This window comes from Dromiciops gliroides, chromosome 1, assembly GCF_019393635.1.
Source record: "Dromiciops gliroides isolate mDroGli1 chromosome 1, mDroGli1.pri, whole genome shotgun sequence".
Taxonomy (NCBI): Eukaryota; Metazoa; Chordata; class Mammalia; order Microbiotheria; family Microbiotheriidae; genus Dromiciops; species Dromiciops gliroides.
The window spans coordinates 471,418,320-471,437,541 of NC_057861.1; the positions used below are offsets into that span (position 1 = coordinate 471,418,320).

At 34.3% G+C, this 19,222-nt stretch overlaps 1 protein-coding gene across 1 annotated transcript in view; it reads right to left on the minus strand.

Moving 5' to 3' along the window:
* MAN2A1 (mannosidase alpha class 2A member 1) overlaps window positions 1-19,222 on the minus strand; it is a 205,799-nt gene that overhangs the window by 157,436 nt on the left and 29,141 nt on the right. The window contains exon 3 of the mRNA XM_044003273.1: window positions 18,735-18,879. Coding sequence (XP_043859208.1) covers window positions 18,735-18,879 — 145 coding nt within the window. The remainder of the gene's footprint in view (window positions 1-18,734; window positions 18,880-19,222) is intronic.

Sequence of the window (19,222 nt, forward strand, 5' to 3'; positions counted from 1 at the left end):
TCACCAACATCTAATTTTGATAAATGGCCAAGCTTTTAGACTAAATGAATGCAATACAAATATCCAACTATGTAACTACACAAATGCTATAAGGACAAGAGTTAATCTAACACGTTACCAAATATTAATTTTAGTCAAATAATTTATTGGCCAGACTTCCAACGCACTAAAATATCCTGGTTATGTCAAAATAAACATTATAAATCATCAAAAGAGGATTTTTCTTGAATCAAAATTTTTCTAAATTGAAAGAGTTAAACTTATGTATTCCAAATATGGCTTTATATCATTTGGTTCAGTGTTCTTATTCCAGTAAGCTTCCATTACAACTTTTTTAAAAGATGTCACTTTACTACTCATAAAACTCACAAAATTTTAAGTGGACATCAAACCTGATCTCTAAATTATTTTACCACTGGATTCTTTAATATAATTAGATATTAAAATAAAGCAATCATGAATTCAAAGTAAACTAAGGATTCACATAAATACTAATTCAATTAAAAATTAGAACACAATAGGGCAATATAAAGTAAATACAGAAAGAAATCTTAAGGCAACTTAAAAGTAAAAGCTGGACAATATAATTTTGTACTTTTCTCTAATAGGGGGATAATCCCTTCAAAGTACAGATGTTGTAACATTTACCTGAACTATAACTTTCTTTTTTAATTAAAAAGTCCTTTTCAGAGAATGGTTTGTGAAAATTCTCAACAAGGAATAAAACCCAACGATGAATTCACATTACTTTTAAAATATTTGCTCTTCAAAAGTCAAACATTTCAAACACATTTCACTATCTTGCATAAACGCATTTCCAATATATGTAAAAACAGATTTTTAAGTAAAAATCAACTATGAAATTAGTCTATAACTGACAGTAATAGCCTTGTCTACTTTTTTATATAAACTAATATATAAATTCTTTTACTGATCCTACACCATAACATAATCCGAAATCTTTGATTTGGAATATGCTTTTTAAAAGAAATTAGCATAAATCTTCAATTCTCTATTAAAAAGAGCCAACCCAAAAGGTGCTATTTTGTGAAAAGAATAAAATGAGATTTTTTTATTGTTGTTTTTGGGTTTGTTTGTTTTTTCAGGACAGTAAGGGTTAAGTGACTTGCCCAATGTCACACAGCAAGTAAGTGTCAAGTGTCTGAGTCCATACTTGAACTCAGGTCCTCCTAAATCCAAGGCCATTGTTTTATCCACTGCGTCACCTAGCTGCCCCTAAATGAGAATTTATGATATAAATTATGTATGGTTCTTGACTAATGTTCAAACCATATTGTTGTTTTTTTTCTTTCTAACCATTATGTGAAAATGATTATCCTAATGTTAACAAAACATTAGCAATACCATCTCCAAAATACCTTAACCTAATTATTCTACCAAGGGGCACAAATTTCATACAGAAAAATCATTTTAACAACTGAGCTTAAGGATAAATTGGAGTGAGAAGAGACTTAAGGGTCCGAAAGTAAGATTGTGGCCATGTAAGTAAAGAGGAGAGGTATATGAGAACAAGAAATACTGTGAGGGTAGAAATAACAATAGATTAGTCATTTTTGGTTTTCAGTCATATCTAACACTTTGTGACCCCATCTGGGGTTTTCTTGGCAAAGAAACTGGAGTGGTTTTCCATTTCCTTCTCCAGCTCATTTTACAGATGAGGAAACTGTGGCAAACGGAGTGAAGTTACTTGTCCAGGGTTACACAGCCAGTGTTTCTGGTGAGATTTGAACTTGGGAATACGAATTTTCCTTACTCCAGGACCGACATTCTATCTACTGAATCACTTAGCTGCCCCTACAATAGATTTGAAGAGCAGAGAATGACAGCAACAATGTAAACCTGGGTCGACGGTACCCTTGTCATTAATAATAAGAACTAATATGTACAAGGCTTTAAAGTGTACAGAGCACTTTACATATATTCTCATTTTATCCTTATACCACACCTCTGGAAAAATAGGTGCTATTATTATCCACACTTTATAGGACAGCTAAGTGGTACAGTGGATAGAGTACTAAGCCTGAAGTCAAGAAGACTCATCTGCCCAAGTTCAAATCTGGCCTGAAACACTTACTAGCTCTGTGACCCTGGGTGATTAACCCTGTTTGCTTCAGCCCCCTCATCAGTAAAATGGACTAGAGAAGGAAACAGAAAACCACTCTAGTATCTTTGCCAAGAAAACCCCAAAAGGGGTCATAAAGTATTGGACATGACTGAAAAACAACTGAACATTATAATTTACTTTAACAGAATGTGAGGCAGAGAAAGGTTAACCAATGTGGTCAAATTTGTTAAGTGTCTGAGACAGGATTTGAATCTGGGTCTTCCTGACTCCAGATAAAGTATTCTACCCTTATATGCCGTGCAACCTACCTGTCTAATAAAAAGTTCAGACAAGGGAAAGTTTGGGGAAAACAATTATGAGTTGTATTTTGAATATGTTTAAGTTGACATATATTTGGGACATTCAGTTAAGGATGTCCAAAAAGCAGTTGATAACACATGGCTGGAATTCAAGGGAGAAGTTAAAGAATATATCATCTGCACCATGACAAAGAGAATTCATGAGAATTCATGAGATCACCAAGCAATTGGTATAAAAAAAGATGATCCAAGACAGAGCCAGGAGGGGCGTCAGTGGTTAGTGGTACATGTTGGTGGGCATAACCTTGATTCAGCAAAGTAGACTGAGAAGAAATAGTTGAAGAGCAGATGTATTAGGAGAGAACAGTGTCATGAAAACCTAGAGAAGAAAGAGTATCCAGGAGAAGATGATCAATTATGTCAAGTGCTGTCAAGAAATCAAGAAAAAAAAAAAGAGGATTCTGAGAGAAACCAAAATAGATTTGGCAATTAATTGATCACCTTACCAAAATGGCTGCCTAAATAGATGCAAGCAGATCAGGTCCCCAACACCTACTCCAGGAGAAAAAATAATAAAGCAACAGGCTAAAAACTGACCATAAAAAACTTGCAGTAATTGATTTCTTCCACACAGAAATTTATAGAAAGTCAGTCAGAAGTCCACAGGAAATAAGAAAACTGGCTACCAGCAAGGCAGCAACATCCCAGGAAGACCAGAGACACATGTAGCCTGATACAAGATACAGAGCAGAAAGAACAAAGTCCATAAGTAAACAAGCAAGCATTGAACTGCCTACTCTGTGACAAGTACTATGCTAAGTGATAGAGATGCATAGAACAAAAAAAGGCAATCCTGGGGGCGGCTAGGTGGCGCAGTGGATAAAGCACCGGCCATGGATTCAGGAGTACCTGAGTTCAAATCTGGCCTCAGACACTTGACACTTACTAGCTGTGTGACCCTGGGCAAGTCACTTAACCCCCATTGCCCCGCCAAAAAAAAAAAAAAAAAAGGCAATCCCTATTCTCAAAGAGTACACAATCTAATGGGAGAGACACTATGTCAACAACTATGTACAAACAAGACATATACTGGATAAATTGGAGATAATAAACAGCATAAAGGCACTAGTATTAAGGAGGATCAGAAAAGGTTTTTATAGAAGATGGGAGTTTAGCTGAGACCCATAGGAAGTCAGGGGGCTGAGATGAGGAAGAAGAGAATTTCCAAGTATAAGACACAGCTTTTGGAAATACCCAGAATCAAGAGATGGAGTGTCACGTGCAAGAAAGAGAAAGGAGGCCAATGTCACCGAATTACAGTTACAGCCAAGAAATAGGGGTGGAGTGAGAGGTGTAGGGGTGTGGGGGGTGATAAGGTATAAGAAGACTCCAAAGATAGGAAGAAGCCAGGTTATGGAGAGTTTTAAGTTTAAATACCAGAGGATTTTATGTTTGAACCAGAAGAAATTGGGAACCACTAGAGTTTATTAAATCAGATGGTAGCAAGATCAGACCTGCAGTTTAGGAATATCACTTTTGACAGCTAAATGGAAGACGGAATGAACTAGAGAGAAACTTAAGGCAGGGAGTCTAGGTGCAAAGTGATGGACCATGTTGTTGGCAGTATGAGAGAAGTGGGCAAAAGCTGTCACAAAAGGTAGAACTGACAGTACTTAGCAACAGATTCTTAAGAGGTCTGGGCAATTTTAAGATTTCTTGAAATACGATGTCTAGTCTAATTTTTTTAGGCACAATGGTCAGGTAATACAATGATCTTTAAATTTTTCTTTCTTTGATCTCCTTTTCAGATCAGTTGTTTTTGCTGAGACACTTTATGTTTTCTATATTTCAGTTGTTTGACTTCCTTTTACTATTTCTTGTTGCCTTGGTGTCTATGTTCTATTCTAATTTTCACAGAGTTTGTTGCTGGGGAAAAGTTTTGTACTACCAATTTTCTTTCTGTAAAGTTGCTATCTAGCTATACTGTCTAAAAACCTAATGAGTAGTCACCAATAAATTATAAGCTTTAGCAAGAGTTTAGACTTTTAAGCATTTATTAAGGAGAATAAGAATTTGGTGGAGAGAGAAAAAGGCCTGGATTCAGCTATCTATCTCAGGGAGCCAGCGTCTCCTGCTCCAACTCCTCGCTGAGGTCCTCGTGAAAGAGAGAGAGAACACACCTCACCCCTTCTTCATCCCACAAGCCTCCTGTGGAAGCGGGAACATCCCATCCACACACGCACACACAGCTCCAAGCTAATTGGCTGGTACCTTTGATCGACAGTACCCACGACCTTCCTGACACCAAGGAACTGACCTTCTAAACCACATGGCTTGCCCTCAGACCCCTTCTCCTCATGGCGGAGCTTTCCTACAGTAACTCTCAAACAGGTGGCATCACTCCAATTGTTACATTTCCAATTCTTTTTTTCATAGAGCTCATTTATTTCTCTTCCATTTGTTTTCTTCTGTCACTCTCATTTCATTTATAAAAACATTTTTAACTCTCGAAAAATCCTTACTTCATCTCTTCCAAGAATTCTAGTCAAATCTGTTCCAAAGCTGTGTTTTTCTTTGAGGCTCTGCTTGCAGATGTTTTATAATCAATTTTTTCTTCTGGATTTGTGTCATGAACATTCCTACCACCATAACAGCTTCCTTATGGAGGGATTCTTTGCTTTTTGTTCATTCTTCCAGCCTACTTCTGGATGTCAGACTTTGTGTTAAGGGAAGGTTATATACACTTTTGGAGGGAATGTCTGGACTGGTCCTGCTATTTTCTTGGGGTATTAAGTGTCATGTGATTCTAGGATGTTAGGGACAGCTCAAGCTTTACAAGCTTTCAGTTCTCTAAAAGTCATCTCATTCAAAGCAAAATCTGATCACTGACCTGATCAGCTCTGCAAGTTTGACTCAGATTTGGGTCTAAGCAAAACACCTGTGGGAGTTCCAATAGCACTGACTCATTCAGAGAGAAACAAGCCAGATGGGAAGCTCTGTTGGTTCACAGTAAAAGGACTGAAAGCTTCCCTTTGGTCTGGAATTCCTCCCCTGTTCATTCAGATAGGATTCAGATTGCACTATAAAGCCATCCATCTGCGGTTTGCTTCTGTATTTGCTCCTTGCTCATTATATAACCAAGGGTCCATGACCCTAAAATGTTACCCCTAGGCACAATAACTCCCTGGATTGCACTGCATCTGTGACCCAGAAATGGGGATTTAACAGAGCTTCCAGTAGGCATTATTCATAAATCCTGCACAAGTTTTGGATCCCCTTTGTTTTGAATCTGTCCTTTTTCAGTTCTTGTGATAAAAGGCCCTGCAACAGACCCTATCCCTAAGGTCTACAGATCTCGCTGTCTCCCTATGCTAACGTGAACTAGAAAAATGACTCACTGTAATTTTTTCTTGGATTTATCTATTCCACAAGGATTCAGTTTGGTGAGTCTTCTAGATCCTTGTGGAGGAGATGTCAGAGAAATCTCACCTGTACTTCTTCCTAAAACTATACCATCCTGGTTGCCCCCTCAAATTGCAAAGCATCTTAAATGACCTCAACTTAATAAGAACAATATATTCTTTTAACATTAATATACCTCTAGTGATGCTGTATGGTTGTATCATGATATCAGTGAATCAAAATTACAGATGAAAAGGAAACAGAAAAGATACATGTTTATGGAAGTGAGTTGTAGCATGTTATTAATAATGACTGGTACCTAGGAATTAATAAGATAATAGAAAACTGAGAAAAACAAGTAATTAGTTTATATAAAAGAAGAAAGGGATGCAGATGGAAAGCTAAAGTATTACACTGATATCCATGATTTTTTTTTAACCTGAGCACAGAGACTCCAAGGTGTTGGATAGATCCCCTACAGAGATTTTATGGCAGATGATAGACAAGAATCACACTGAATGAGAAAGCAATCTATATCAATGTATGTACTATACATCTCAGTAAGATCATTGATTCAAAGTTGAAGTAATGTGTCCATGAATAACTTTCAACAACCCTGGAAAGCCTATACTATAAATAGTTTCATTTCACAGGTGAAGAAACTGAGGTTTGGGGGTTAAGCAACCAGCACATGTCCCATGGTGTATCAAAATTGCATTTTGTTCTGGTGACACCTGACAACCCCTTCCCTTCTAGTTAGTATAATAAGTGAATTTATAAGTAGCCAATATAAAGTAACAATAGCAGGAAGTAAAAGGGAACCTAGAAGTCACTTACAGACTGTCCCATAAATTAAATAGGGAGGGGGCAGCTAGGTGGCACAGTGGATAGAGCACTGGCCCTGGAGTCAGGAGTACCCGAGTTCAAATCCAGCCTCAGACACTTAATACTTACTAGCTGTGCAACCTTGGGCAAGTCACTTAACCCCAATTGCCTCACTTAAAAAAAAAAAAGGCACATTCTAAGACTGCTAAATAAGTAAGGTAGGCCTTACTCTAAGGGCACCTTGCTTATGCTAACTGCCCACAGTCTATAAGCCTCAGATAAGTTGCAGACGACCAGTGTAAGACCAGCAGAACAGCAGGTACTACTGATAACTTTGTATGTGGATATGTTAATGAACTAACCCTAAGGTGGCACAGATAAGAACTAGTTTCTCCACAACAAAATCCCTATAAAAATGAGATCCCAAATTCCTGCTCAATGAACACTCCTCCATCTCCTATACATCCATGCTCCCCAAGTGCTCCCAATTCTGATCCATGGTTACATGACTCTTTGTGCCTCTCTTCCTGGCATTCTCTTCCCTACACTGCCTGCTTCCCTCTACCATCTTTCCAATGTTCCTACATCATCTGCCTCTATACTCTCTGGGTCATTTACCTCTGTATTTTGTGTCTTATTAAAGTGAGAGTGAAGCATTACTCCCCAGTATCCAAAGTACCAAGCATGCCTGCCCCCTACTGGACACAGAAAACACCCCTTTACAGTACCAATACCTTAAACAAAATTAACAATTCCGGAAATTAGTTAATTAATTAGCAATTCACATGGTTAGGAAATATGAATGTATGTGAAGAAACTTATCTTTTTTACTTTAAGACCAAGCAACTACCATACCACACTGATTCTGAATAATTTAATCCACAATTTGGGGAGGAAAAAGAAACTTCTGAAATAAATCATGCTCTGAATTCCCCATATATATTCTTAATAAACTATATGCAATAACTTATGCAAACAAGTTCTTATGTTATGCTTTTATATAAAATATAAAAGCATATAAAAAGCATATAAACCAGTAGAATGCAAACTGAGGGCAGGCACTATATTTATCAACTTTGTATTCTCAGTACAATGCCCTATATGTTAAATCTGTTTATCTGAATAATGTTACTTCTATATCATAACTTTCATCAAATAAATTGATACTTAAGAGGAAAAAAACTGTTACTCTCACCTTTCAAATAAATAAATGAAGACAATTCTGCTATTTCTCAAAGTATGAATACACCACAAGATAGTTATATTACAGAATTCAGCAACATTAATTTATAGTCATACAACATATATAGAAACTTTTTACAATGTTCATTTTGAAATCTGTGTAAGAGTACCCTACAAATATCAATTTATGAATATCTTATCTATGGTGTGCACACTGCCTTTTCTTTAAAGAAAATTTAATATTTTAGCTCTTTAACACATTGCAAAAAATTAAGATTAATGACACAAAAACTACCATAACTGTGTTTTAATTAACTTATTAAATGCAACCATATATATCAAACAATTAGCTTTTGATTTTGTTTTAAAACTTTTCAAACAGTAATAAGCAATATTACCATTTTGCCTTAAAACTTATTTCTAAATTTTGTCTTAATTGTATGTAAATTATAATATATTTTGCCTAATAAAGTCAACAAATTTAATCAGAAAGGAAAGCATACTTTAAAATACTAAAAAATTAAAACATTAACTTGAATCAAATTAAGAGATGACCTAAAAATGTCCCTGCTCTGAAATAACCTACAAGTAAAAATAAAGATATATGTCCCAATTTTTTTTAAGGATTTTTTTTTTTGGTGGGGCAATGAGGGTTAAGTGCCAAACCTAGCTGCCCCCTCAAGATCCAAATTTTTTAATGGTAGAGAAAGAAATTTAGAAATTTGGGGCATGAAAAATACCCACCTATAAATTTAAAAAAAAATACCCATCTAAAAGGGAAAGAATTCCAATACTAAAACAGATTTTAAAAACAACTTGTCTTAAAACACCACTCTGAAATTAAAAAAAAAAAACTCTTTAAATCTCATTTATAAAGTAGGTAAATATACATATTTGTTTCATGATATTATACAAGAATTTGCCTTCAGAATTGTATACATTTTGATAATATCTTTAATAGCAAAGCTTTCTTATCCACTTAATAATGATTCATATTTTTATAGGATAATTTACCCACTTTTAAGGCATCAAAATTACTAAGAAAGGGGGCAGCTGGATGGCACAGTGAATAGAGCACTGGCCCTGGATTCAGGAGGACCTGAGTAGAAATCCGGCCTCAGACACTTAACACTTTCCTAGCTGTGTGACCCTGGGCAAGTCACTTAGTCCCAATTGCCCCGCAAAAAATTAAAAAATAAAAAAATTTAAGAAAGGCCAAATATTTATTTTCCTCTGGATTTAAACAGGGACAACTGCTTTTAGTTTAAACAATTAGCTTCTACCAATTATTTTTTAAGTAAAGAAATATAAGGAATTGTAACAACTTTTACAAGAACAAAATAGACATATAACATTCCTTTGCCTCAATTTCCGCACCTATAAATAGCAGGGTTCAACTAGATCATCCAGGTTCTTCAAAGTCTATGGATCTATGACTCTACTCTGATTTCCAGAACTCCATTGAGGAGACTTGTTAAAGAATGGTCTAAATCTGTAAGGAACTATAGATTATTGTACCCAGTTAACAAATGAGATAACTTGACCTTTACTGGCATTATATAACTTACTAATAATTACAAAAATATTAAGTGCTCAAGTTGGAACTTGCAATGAAGCTTCTAATTTATTTCACTACAAGGAAACTTCCACAGGATTCTCACCCTCAACAAACTTAAAATTAACTATAATTTGGTAAATAGACATTACATTCAAAGTTTGCTGAAAGAGGGGAGTTTTAAAACAGGGTTTTAGAGGGAAGCCATTGATTTTTAGAAAGCAGGAAGTTCATATTGTAATGATTGGAATGATACCACCTGCTGGAGAGCTACTGTAGGAAAGCTGGGCCATGAGGAGAAGGCATCTGAGGGAAAGCCATGTGGTCAAGGTCCTTGGTGTCAGGAAGTGATGTTTGCTGGTGGGTACTGTCTATCAATGCTACCAGCCAATCAACTTGAGGAGCTTCCCATTTCTGGGAGGAGGACACGAAGTAGGAAGTGGACGCTGGCAGAGGGCTTTTTGCTCTTTTGGTTCCGGACCTTGCCATGGCAGGTCAGATGATGGGGTCTCTTAGAAATCGTTAGATTTTTATCTTTCTCTCTGATCCTAATGCTCTTTAATAAATACTTAAACACTTAAATACTCTTGCTAAAGCTTATAATTTATTGGTGACCATTCATTAGATATTTTAGACAGTATAGCTAGAATTTTAGCCCCTTACAATATAATATGTTTATGGCTGAAAGTAACCATAAAGGAAATTAATTCTATATCATAGACTATATTACAAGTAAGCAACAGAGGCCCAGAAATGTGTAGTGACTTGACCAGTCACAAAAATAAGTCATAGGGCCAGGATTCCAACCCCTGGGTCTTTTGAATCCAAAGCCAGTGCTCTTTTCCACAAAACCATACAGCATCCCAAAGGATACTTTGGTAAATGTAAAACTGTCACAAATCAGAACATAAAAATGAAAGTAAGCAAGCAAATTGGTTGACTTAATCTATTTTGCAGACAAGCAAAAAACAGTTAAAATTTAAGTTAAAGGGTGAGAGTGCTAAGGGTCTTTTAACATAATGTAGGAGTCTGGATTTGACATCAGTCAATCAACAAATATTTATTAAGTACCCAATAGGCACCTTTGCTAGGTATTAAAAAAAAAAAAAAGGCCCTAACATCAAAGAGCTTACATTCTATCAGTGAAGACAACATGCATAAAGAGATTTTAAAATAAATAGGAAATATGGGACAGCTAGGTGGCACAGTGGATAAAGCACCAGCCCTGGATTCAGGAGGACCTGAGTTCAAATCCAGCCTCAGACACTTGACACTTACTAGCTCTGTGACTTTGGGCAAGTAACTTAACCCTCACTGCCCTGCCCAAAAAAAAAAAAAAAGGAAATAACTTTGGCAATGGAAAGGATCAGTAAAGGTACCAGCTGGTACTTGAACTGAACTCAGGAAACCTAGGGAACCTAAGTGGTGATGAGAAGAGTATATATTCTAGGCATGGGAGACAGCCTGTGTAATGGCAAAGGTGGGAAATGGGAAATCTTGTGTAAGGAACTGCAAGAAGGCCAGTGAAGTTTACTTACAGGACATGTGGGGTATAGACGGGGTAGAAGTAATATATATAAAGAGAGGTTCTAAACCAGGCTATGAAGGGCTTTAAATGTCAAACAGCAGGATCTATATTTATCCGAGAGGTAATAGAAAGCCACTGAACAAAGTGGAAGTGACATGGTCAGACCTCTATTTTAGGAATATCACTTGGGAATCCATAAGGAGGATAGACTGGAATGAGGACTCAAGGTACGAGAAACAAACTAGGAGAGATTGAACAAGCCAGAAAAGTAGACTATAGTAGATTTAAAAGGCAAAAGAGTGTGTATTTTATCTGGAAGCAAGAAAGAGTCACTGCAGATTTTTAATCCTCACTGACACAGTTAAATCTGTGCTTTAAGAACATCAATTTAGTAGCTGTGCAAAAGCAATTCTATTTCACAATCTTTACAGCATCTCAACTACTTGAGAAATGTAGATAACACAGTACTTCATTCTGTTTTTTGTGGGCTGACTATATTGTTTTAAAAAACATGAACAGTAATTTGTTGGAGCAAAATGGTATCAAAAAGACTTTTTTTCCAAAAATATATCAAAATTATGCAAGATTCGTTAAAAGATGATCCCCCTGACCATTAATATCAAGCAATACACAAAAGAGGGATAAGTATGCCCACTAAAACCATATTCCACTGTCCTAGAGGAGATCTAAAGTGATTTCTAAGTTGAAAAATGCTTTCCTATAGATGGTATGATCCTCTAGATACTGTCTGTGGATGCTATTTGTCCTGATTACATTAAGCGAGAGAATATTCCAGAGCTCCTGGAAAAAGATCTGTATCCCTTCAAAAGAATTTGGCTTAATCATCTGTACAGGAAAAACCAAATGGATGAAAAATGGCAATTGTCCAGATTAGGAAATGAAATTAAAGGAACAACCTAATGAATTCCTCCATCTATTCATTGATATTCACAGTTTTGTATATGTTTATATACAGTCAATAAACATTTATTAAGCAACTAGGATGTATAGGCACCTTGCTAAGTGCCTTAAGTGAATGTGTACATGCTCATGCACATACACAGAATCTTGGAACAGCCAATGCAAATAGAGACTGAATTGGACCCAATTTGCATAGAAATAAGAGAATGGGCTGGATTCAATTTCAGAAATTATAAAGTCCTTTTAATAATTTCAAACTTCAACCTGACACAAAGGCCCATCTATTTAAAACCAATATTCTACCAGTACTACATAGCAGCAAATAATGAAACACTACAGTCTTTAAAAATTAATAAGACGGGGGATGGGGACCAAGCTAGGTGGCACAGTGGATAAAGCACATGATCCGGATTCAGGAGGACCTGAGTTCAAATCCAGCCTAAGACACTTGACACACTTACTAGCTGTGTGACCCTGGGGGCAAGTCATGTAACCCTCATTGCCCCCAAAAATAGAAAGAAAAACAACTGACCTGGAAAAGAGATCAAAGGGACAAAATAAAAATAGTTGGACTACTGGAAAGTTACATCAAAAAAAAAATCAATCTAGACACTATACTTCAAGAGGTCAAGGAAAATTGACCTGAAGTTTTAGATCTAGAGGGTGAAGAGGAAATATGGGGGAAAAAATCCATTGACCACCAGCTAAAGGAGATCCCAAAGTGAAAACTCACAGGAACATCACAGCTAAATTTTGAAGCTCCCAGATCAAAAAAGAAAATACTAGAAGCAACCAGAAAAAAATAATTTAAATACTGTGGAACTACAATCACAATAACACAAGATTTCACAGCTTCTACATTAAAAGACAGAAAGACAAGGAACAATAAATTCCAAAGAGCAAAGGACCTGAGTTTGCAACCAAGAATAACTTAGCTAACAAAGTTGTGTCATCCTGACTAAGAAAAAAAAAATGGACATTTAATGAACTACAGGGTTTTCAGGTATTTGTTAAAAAAAGACCAAAAGTAAATGGAAAATCAGACCTACTAAACTCAGGAGAAATATAAGAAGATAAATATTAAAGACCAATTAATGATAAAGGACATAATACAGTCAAAATGTTTACTTCTTATAAGAGAAAATGTTACCTGTAACTCTTAAGAATGTAATCATTACCTGGGTAGTAGTCTGAAAGAGATATATAGAGAGATAGAAGGCTTGGAGTAGAGCTAAGTATTATGGGATGATCCTAAAAATAAAACTGGGTAGGGAGAGGTAAAATGGAGCAATTATTTAACAGGAATGAGGAGTGAATGGAAGAACTGTTACAATGGAGGAAGGAAGGTGTGGAGAGCTAGGAGAGCTAGAACCTTGCTCTCATAAGAAGTGGGTTAAAAGAGAAAATAATACATACATCTTGAAGAGTATAAGTCTTCTTAAATTACAGAGAAATAGGAGGGGGCAAAGAGATAGGATAAAGGAGGGACTTTTAGAAGGGTAAGAGGATCAAGAAATAGGAGGGTAAGAAAAGGACTCTTAAAAGAGTGGGTAAATTAAGGAATAGAAGAGTATTTAAAAGGGGGAGAGGATAGGGACGGACTCTGAGAAGGGTGGTTAGATTACAGAATAGGAAGGCAAAGGGAAAGGATAAGGGAGGGATTATTAGAAGGAGTGAAAATTAGAGAAAAAGTTTAGAAGTCCATTTTGGAGAATAATCTGGGATTATGCCCAGAGAGTTATTAAATTGTCTAGACTTTTTTGACCCAGAAACAGCACTGCTAGGTCTGTTTCCAAAGATGATTAGGGGAAAAGGAAAGGAACCTATAAGTTCTAAAATATTTATAGCAGCTCTTTCTGTGATAACAAAGAACTGGAAATTTCAGGAATGCCTGTCATTGGAGAATGACTGGGTAAGTTGTAGTATATGTGATGGAATACTACTGCAATATAAGAAATGATGAATTTGATGATCTTAGAAAAACATGGATAGATGTATGAAATAATAAAGAGCAAAATGAGCAGAACCAAGAGAATACTGTACACAGGAATATCAATATTGTTTTAAGAACAACTCTGAGCAATTAAGTAATTTTGTACTATACTCAAAAGAATTACAAAAGATATGTGAAGGAAGACACTATCTGCATCCAGAGACATAACTGACAAATACCTGTATAATGATTGTGTATGATTGTGTGTGTGTGTTTGTGTGTGTGTACACACATTTTTGTCTAATGGTAGCCATTTCTAGAATGGAGGTAGGGGAGGAAAGAAGATAAAAAAGGGGGTAAAAGAAATTTACATGAGAACTTTCTTACATAATTAAATTGGCAAGTTGTTTCATGTACAATATCTTGTCTTATTTTACTATATTATGAAAATGCTTGTTTTACTCATAAACTAAAAATATTTTTTAAAAAAATAAGTCATTTAGATTTGAGGAAGAATAGGGTAAAAAGAGGGAGAGAAGAATAGTGACAAAAAATAGGATGAAGGGAAATATACAAATAGTAATTGTAACACTGAATGTGAATGGGATGAATTCACCCATAAAATGGAAATGGTTAGCAAAAATGGATTAAAAACCAGATTCCAACAAATATTTTGTTGACAAGAAACACAATTTATAATAAGAGAAACACATAAAACAAAAAACAAAGGACTAGAGTATAATTTATTGTGCTTCAGCTATTGCAAAAAAAAGGTAGCAATCATCTCAAAGTTAAAGTCAAAAGAGATTTAAATAAAAGAGATAAATGGTATTATGATCAAAGGTACCACAGATAATAAAATGACAGCAATGCTAAACTTATAGCATCCAAATTTTTAAAAGAAAAGCTAAATTAATCACAGGTGGAAGAGACAACAAAACTATTAATAGTGGGAGACTTAAATCTTCCCCTCTCAGAACTAAATAAATCTAAACAAAAAATAAATAGGAAAGAAGTCAAGGAGATGAATAGAATCTTAGATAAGAAAGATATGATAGCTATCTAGAATGAACTGAATGGGAATATAAAGGAATACACCTTTTTCTAAGCAGTACATGTTAACTCTACAAAAACTGACCATATTTTATGGCATAAAAATTTTATACCTAAATGCAGAAAAGGAGAAATATTAAATACATCCTTTCCAGATCATAATATAATAAAAACTATATTCAATAAGGGACCATGGAAACACATATTTAAAACTGGAGATTAAATAATCTAATCTTAAAGAATGAGTTAAAGAACAAGTCACAGAAACAATAAATAATTTAATTAATTAAAAGAGAATAATAATAATGAAATAACTATCAAAACCAAATACTAGTATCAAAAATTAAAAGGGTAAATACACCAATAATAAAGATGAAATCAAGCAATTATAAGGAGCTATTTTGCCCAATTATACACCAATAAATTTAACAATTTATGGGAAATGAAAGGAAGACTATTTACAAAAATATAAACTGCCTAGAATAAGAGAAGAGGAAATAGAATAACTAAACCTATTTTAGAAAAAGAAATGAATAGTCCATAAATGAGTCTTCTAAGAAAAAAGTATCAGGACCACATGGATTTGCAAATGAATTCTACCAAACATTTAAAAATCAAATAATTCCAATATTAAATCACTGGAAATAATAGGCAAAGAAGGGGTCCTACCAAATTCATTTTATGAAACAAATATGGTACTGATACGTAAACCATGAAGAGCAAAAACAGAGAAAGAAAATTATAGACCAATTTCATTAATGCATGCAAAAATTCAAAATTAAAAAAAAAAAACAGCCAGAAGACTACAATAATATATCACAAAGATTATACTTGGTGACCAAACAGGATTTATACCAGGAATTCAGGGATGGTTTAACATAAGGAAAACTATTAACATAACATATTGATTATATCAATAACAAAAGTAACAAAAAAATCACATGATTACATCAATAGATGAAGAAAAAGTTTTTGATGAACCATAACACTCATTCCTATTTAAAAAAAACCACTTGGGGGCGGCTAGGTGGCGCAGTGGATAAAGCACCGGCCCTGGATTCAGGAGTACCTGAGTTCAAATCTGGCCTCAGACACTTGATACTTACTAGCTGTGTGACCCTGGGCAAGTCACTTAACCCCCATTGCCCCGCAAAAAATGAATGAATGAATGAATGAATGAATGAATGAATGAATGAATGAATAAATAAATAAATAAATAAATAAATAAATAAATAAATAAATAAATAAATAAATAATAAAAATTCAAAAAAAACCACTTGAAAGCATAGGTGGGCCAAAAGTCATGATGTTTTAATAAGTTTTTGAAAATTAATTTTTCTTTATTTTTACCCTCTACTAAATTTGATTTTTTACACATAATATAAATTCATTTCCTATATATTATATATGATGCTATGGTATTATAAATTAAAAACAAAAAGTAAAGGAGTTATTAAATATTGAAACCCCTTCATGACTTTTGGCCCACCCTGTATAAAGGGTTTATTCCTCAAAATGATAAGAAGCATTCACCTAAAACCATCAAATGAGAATAAGTTAGAAGTCTCCCCAATAAAATCAGAAGTGAAATTTAAATTGGTATGCCCATTCTCACTGCTATTACTCAATATTGCATTAGAAATGCTAGCAATACAAAAAAGAGAAGAAAAGGAAATTGAAGAAATCAGAATGGGGAATAAGGTAACAAAACTGTCTTTTTGCAGACAATTTGATGATGTACTTGGAAAATCCTAGAAATTCAACTAAAAAGTTAGTGGAAACAATAATTTTAGCAAAGTAGCAGAATATAAAATAAACCCACAGAAATCATCAGTATTTCTACATATCACCAAAAAAGGAAAAAAACAAAACAAAAAAACACCCCTGCAATAAAAGTTCTAAGAGCTATCCCACTTAAAATGAATGTAGACTGTATCAAACACTTGGAAGTACACCTACAAAAAAAAAAACACAAGAAATAATACTTGAACATAATTATAAAAAACTTTTTATATAAATAAAGTCAGACTGAAACAATTGGAATAATATTAATTGTTCATGGGTGGGCAGAACCAATATAATAAAAATCACAATTCTACCTAAACTAATCTGCTTTTTCAATATCATCCCAATTAAATTACCAAAAATTTATGTTATTGAGTTATAAAAAAATAATAAAATTCATTTGGGAGAACAAAAAGTTAAGAATAACAAAGAATTAATGAAAAAAAATGTGTAAAGGAAAGAATTTAGTGATACCAAGTCTTAAACTATACTATAAAGACTGAAAAAATTCTAAAAAAAAAAAAAAAGACAGTAATTATCTGATACTGGCTAAGAAATAGAAAAGCAGATCAATGGAAAATGTGTATCTATACAATGCACAGTAGTAAATGATTATAATAATGTTGTGTTTGAAAAATGTAAAGGTTTAAGCTTTTGGGATAAGAACACACTCTTTGGTAAAAATTTGTTGGGAAATCTGGAAAGCAGTCTGGCAAATGCCATTTACCAAAAGTTAAAATGGATATATGACCTAGATCTAAAAGGAGATGTCAAAGGAAAACTAGAATAATATGGAACACATTACCTATCAGACTTATGGATAGGAGAACAAATTATTAACAAACAAGAGAAAGAGAGCATTGTGAGGTATAAAACTGAGAATTCTGATTACATTAAATTAAAAGGCTTTTGTACAAATAAAACCAATATACCCAAGATTAAAAGCAAAAAACTGGGGGGGAAAACCTATATAGACTGTTTCTCAGATAAAGATCTTGTCTCAAATATATAGAGATCTTTGTCAAATTTATAAGAATATGAGTCATACCCTAATTGATAAATGGTCAAGGGATATGAACAGGCAGCTTTTCAATGAAGAAATCAAAACTACAAATAGTTCTAAATCATTAGTGATTAGAGAAATGCAAATTAAAACAACTTTGAGATATCTTGTACCTATCGCATTGGCTAAAATGATAGAAGGGGAAAGTGACAAATGTTGGAGGGGATGTGGAAAAATTAAGACACTAATTCACTATTGGTGGAACTGTGAACTGATCTAACCATCTTAGAGAACAATCTGGAAATATGCCTAAAGAGTAACAAAACTGAATATACCCTTTCACTCAGCAATACAACTATTAGGTCTGTTTCCCAGGGTGATCAGAGAAAAAGGAAAAGAACCTATGTTCTAAAATATTTATAGCAGTTCTCTTTGTAGTGGTAAAAAACTGAAATTTAGAGGATGCCCATCAAATGAGGAATGGCTAAACAAAATGTGGTGTAAGATTGTGATGGAACACTACTACACTACTTTGCTGCATGAAATGATGAGTTGATTGACTTTAGAAAAGCATACAAAGACTCCCATGAAATAATAAAAAGTGAACAGAACCAAAAAAACATTGTATACAGTAAGAGCAATATTGTTTAAAGAGTAATTGTGAGCAACTAAGTTATTCTGAGTACTCTATTCAAATCAACTACAAAAGACCCATAAAGGAAGATACTATCCACCTCCAGAGGAGGATAAATAGAAGTACATGTAAAATGGTTTTACATTTATTTCTAAATCTCTGTCAAACCCCTAACACTATGTTAATTCTCTCCTATTGCCTAATCTTATTAAACAGCAGCCTTTTCTGGTGTGGGATGGGGTCAGGAGGGGGACCAATTCTCAACTTAAAATGTAACCCAAAAAAATGTAATTTAAGTTTAAAAAATTAGAACAGCATCAAAATCTGTCAGCTATTTAAGCAATTTTTCATCAAATAGTTTCATTTAATAATTTCTCATCCAAACTGAGATACTTAAGAATCAGTGTTTGAGAATTTCAGTAAGAAAGGTATAGCACGGATTTTTTCATTCAAAATGTCTGCATTTGTAAGTGTTTCAATAACTAGAAATTACAAAAATATCATCACATTTTAACATGGAAATTTTACCTGGGTCATTATGTGAATGAGGCACAACAAATACTTGAAGAGGCTCACTGTCCCATTCATTATTTTCATATGTAATGTCAAATCCTTGCTTCCAAACTCCTCCATCTGGATTGTCAAATGGAAGAAGGCTATAAACATTCAACATCTATAGATTTAAAAAAAAAAAGCTCAATGTGAGTTTTACTTAGTGTAACAACATTATTCACCCAAAGTCAATTGTGATTAATTGATATTTAAGAATATTTTTCACCCAATTACATAAGAAAAATACAAAACAGCAAAATATTCTAAAAGATAACAAATGTTAAAAAATATATATATGATTTTATCCCATCACTAACATTCTAGTCTTTTTCCTTACTGTGATCCCAGATTCTTGAAGGCTAGACCAAGGTGTCCATCCCACCAAGGGGAACAAGCCCTGGAAAGGACCAGAGATATGTGTTGTCCAAGGACCAGCCTAAGTTTGGAAAGGCTTATTACCAGAG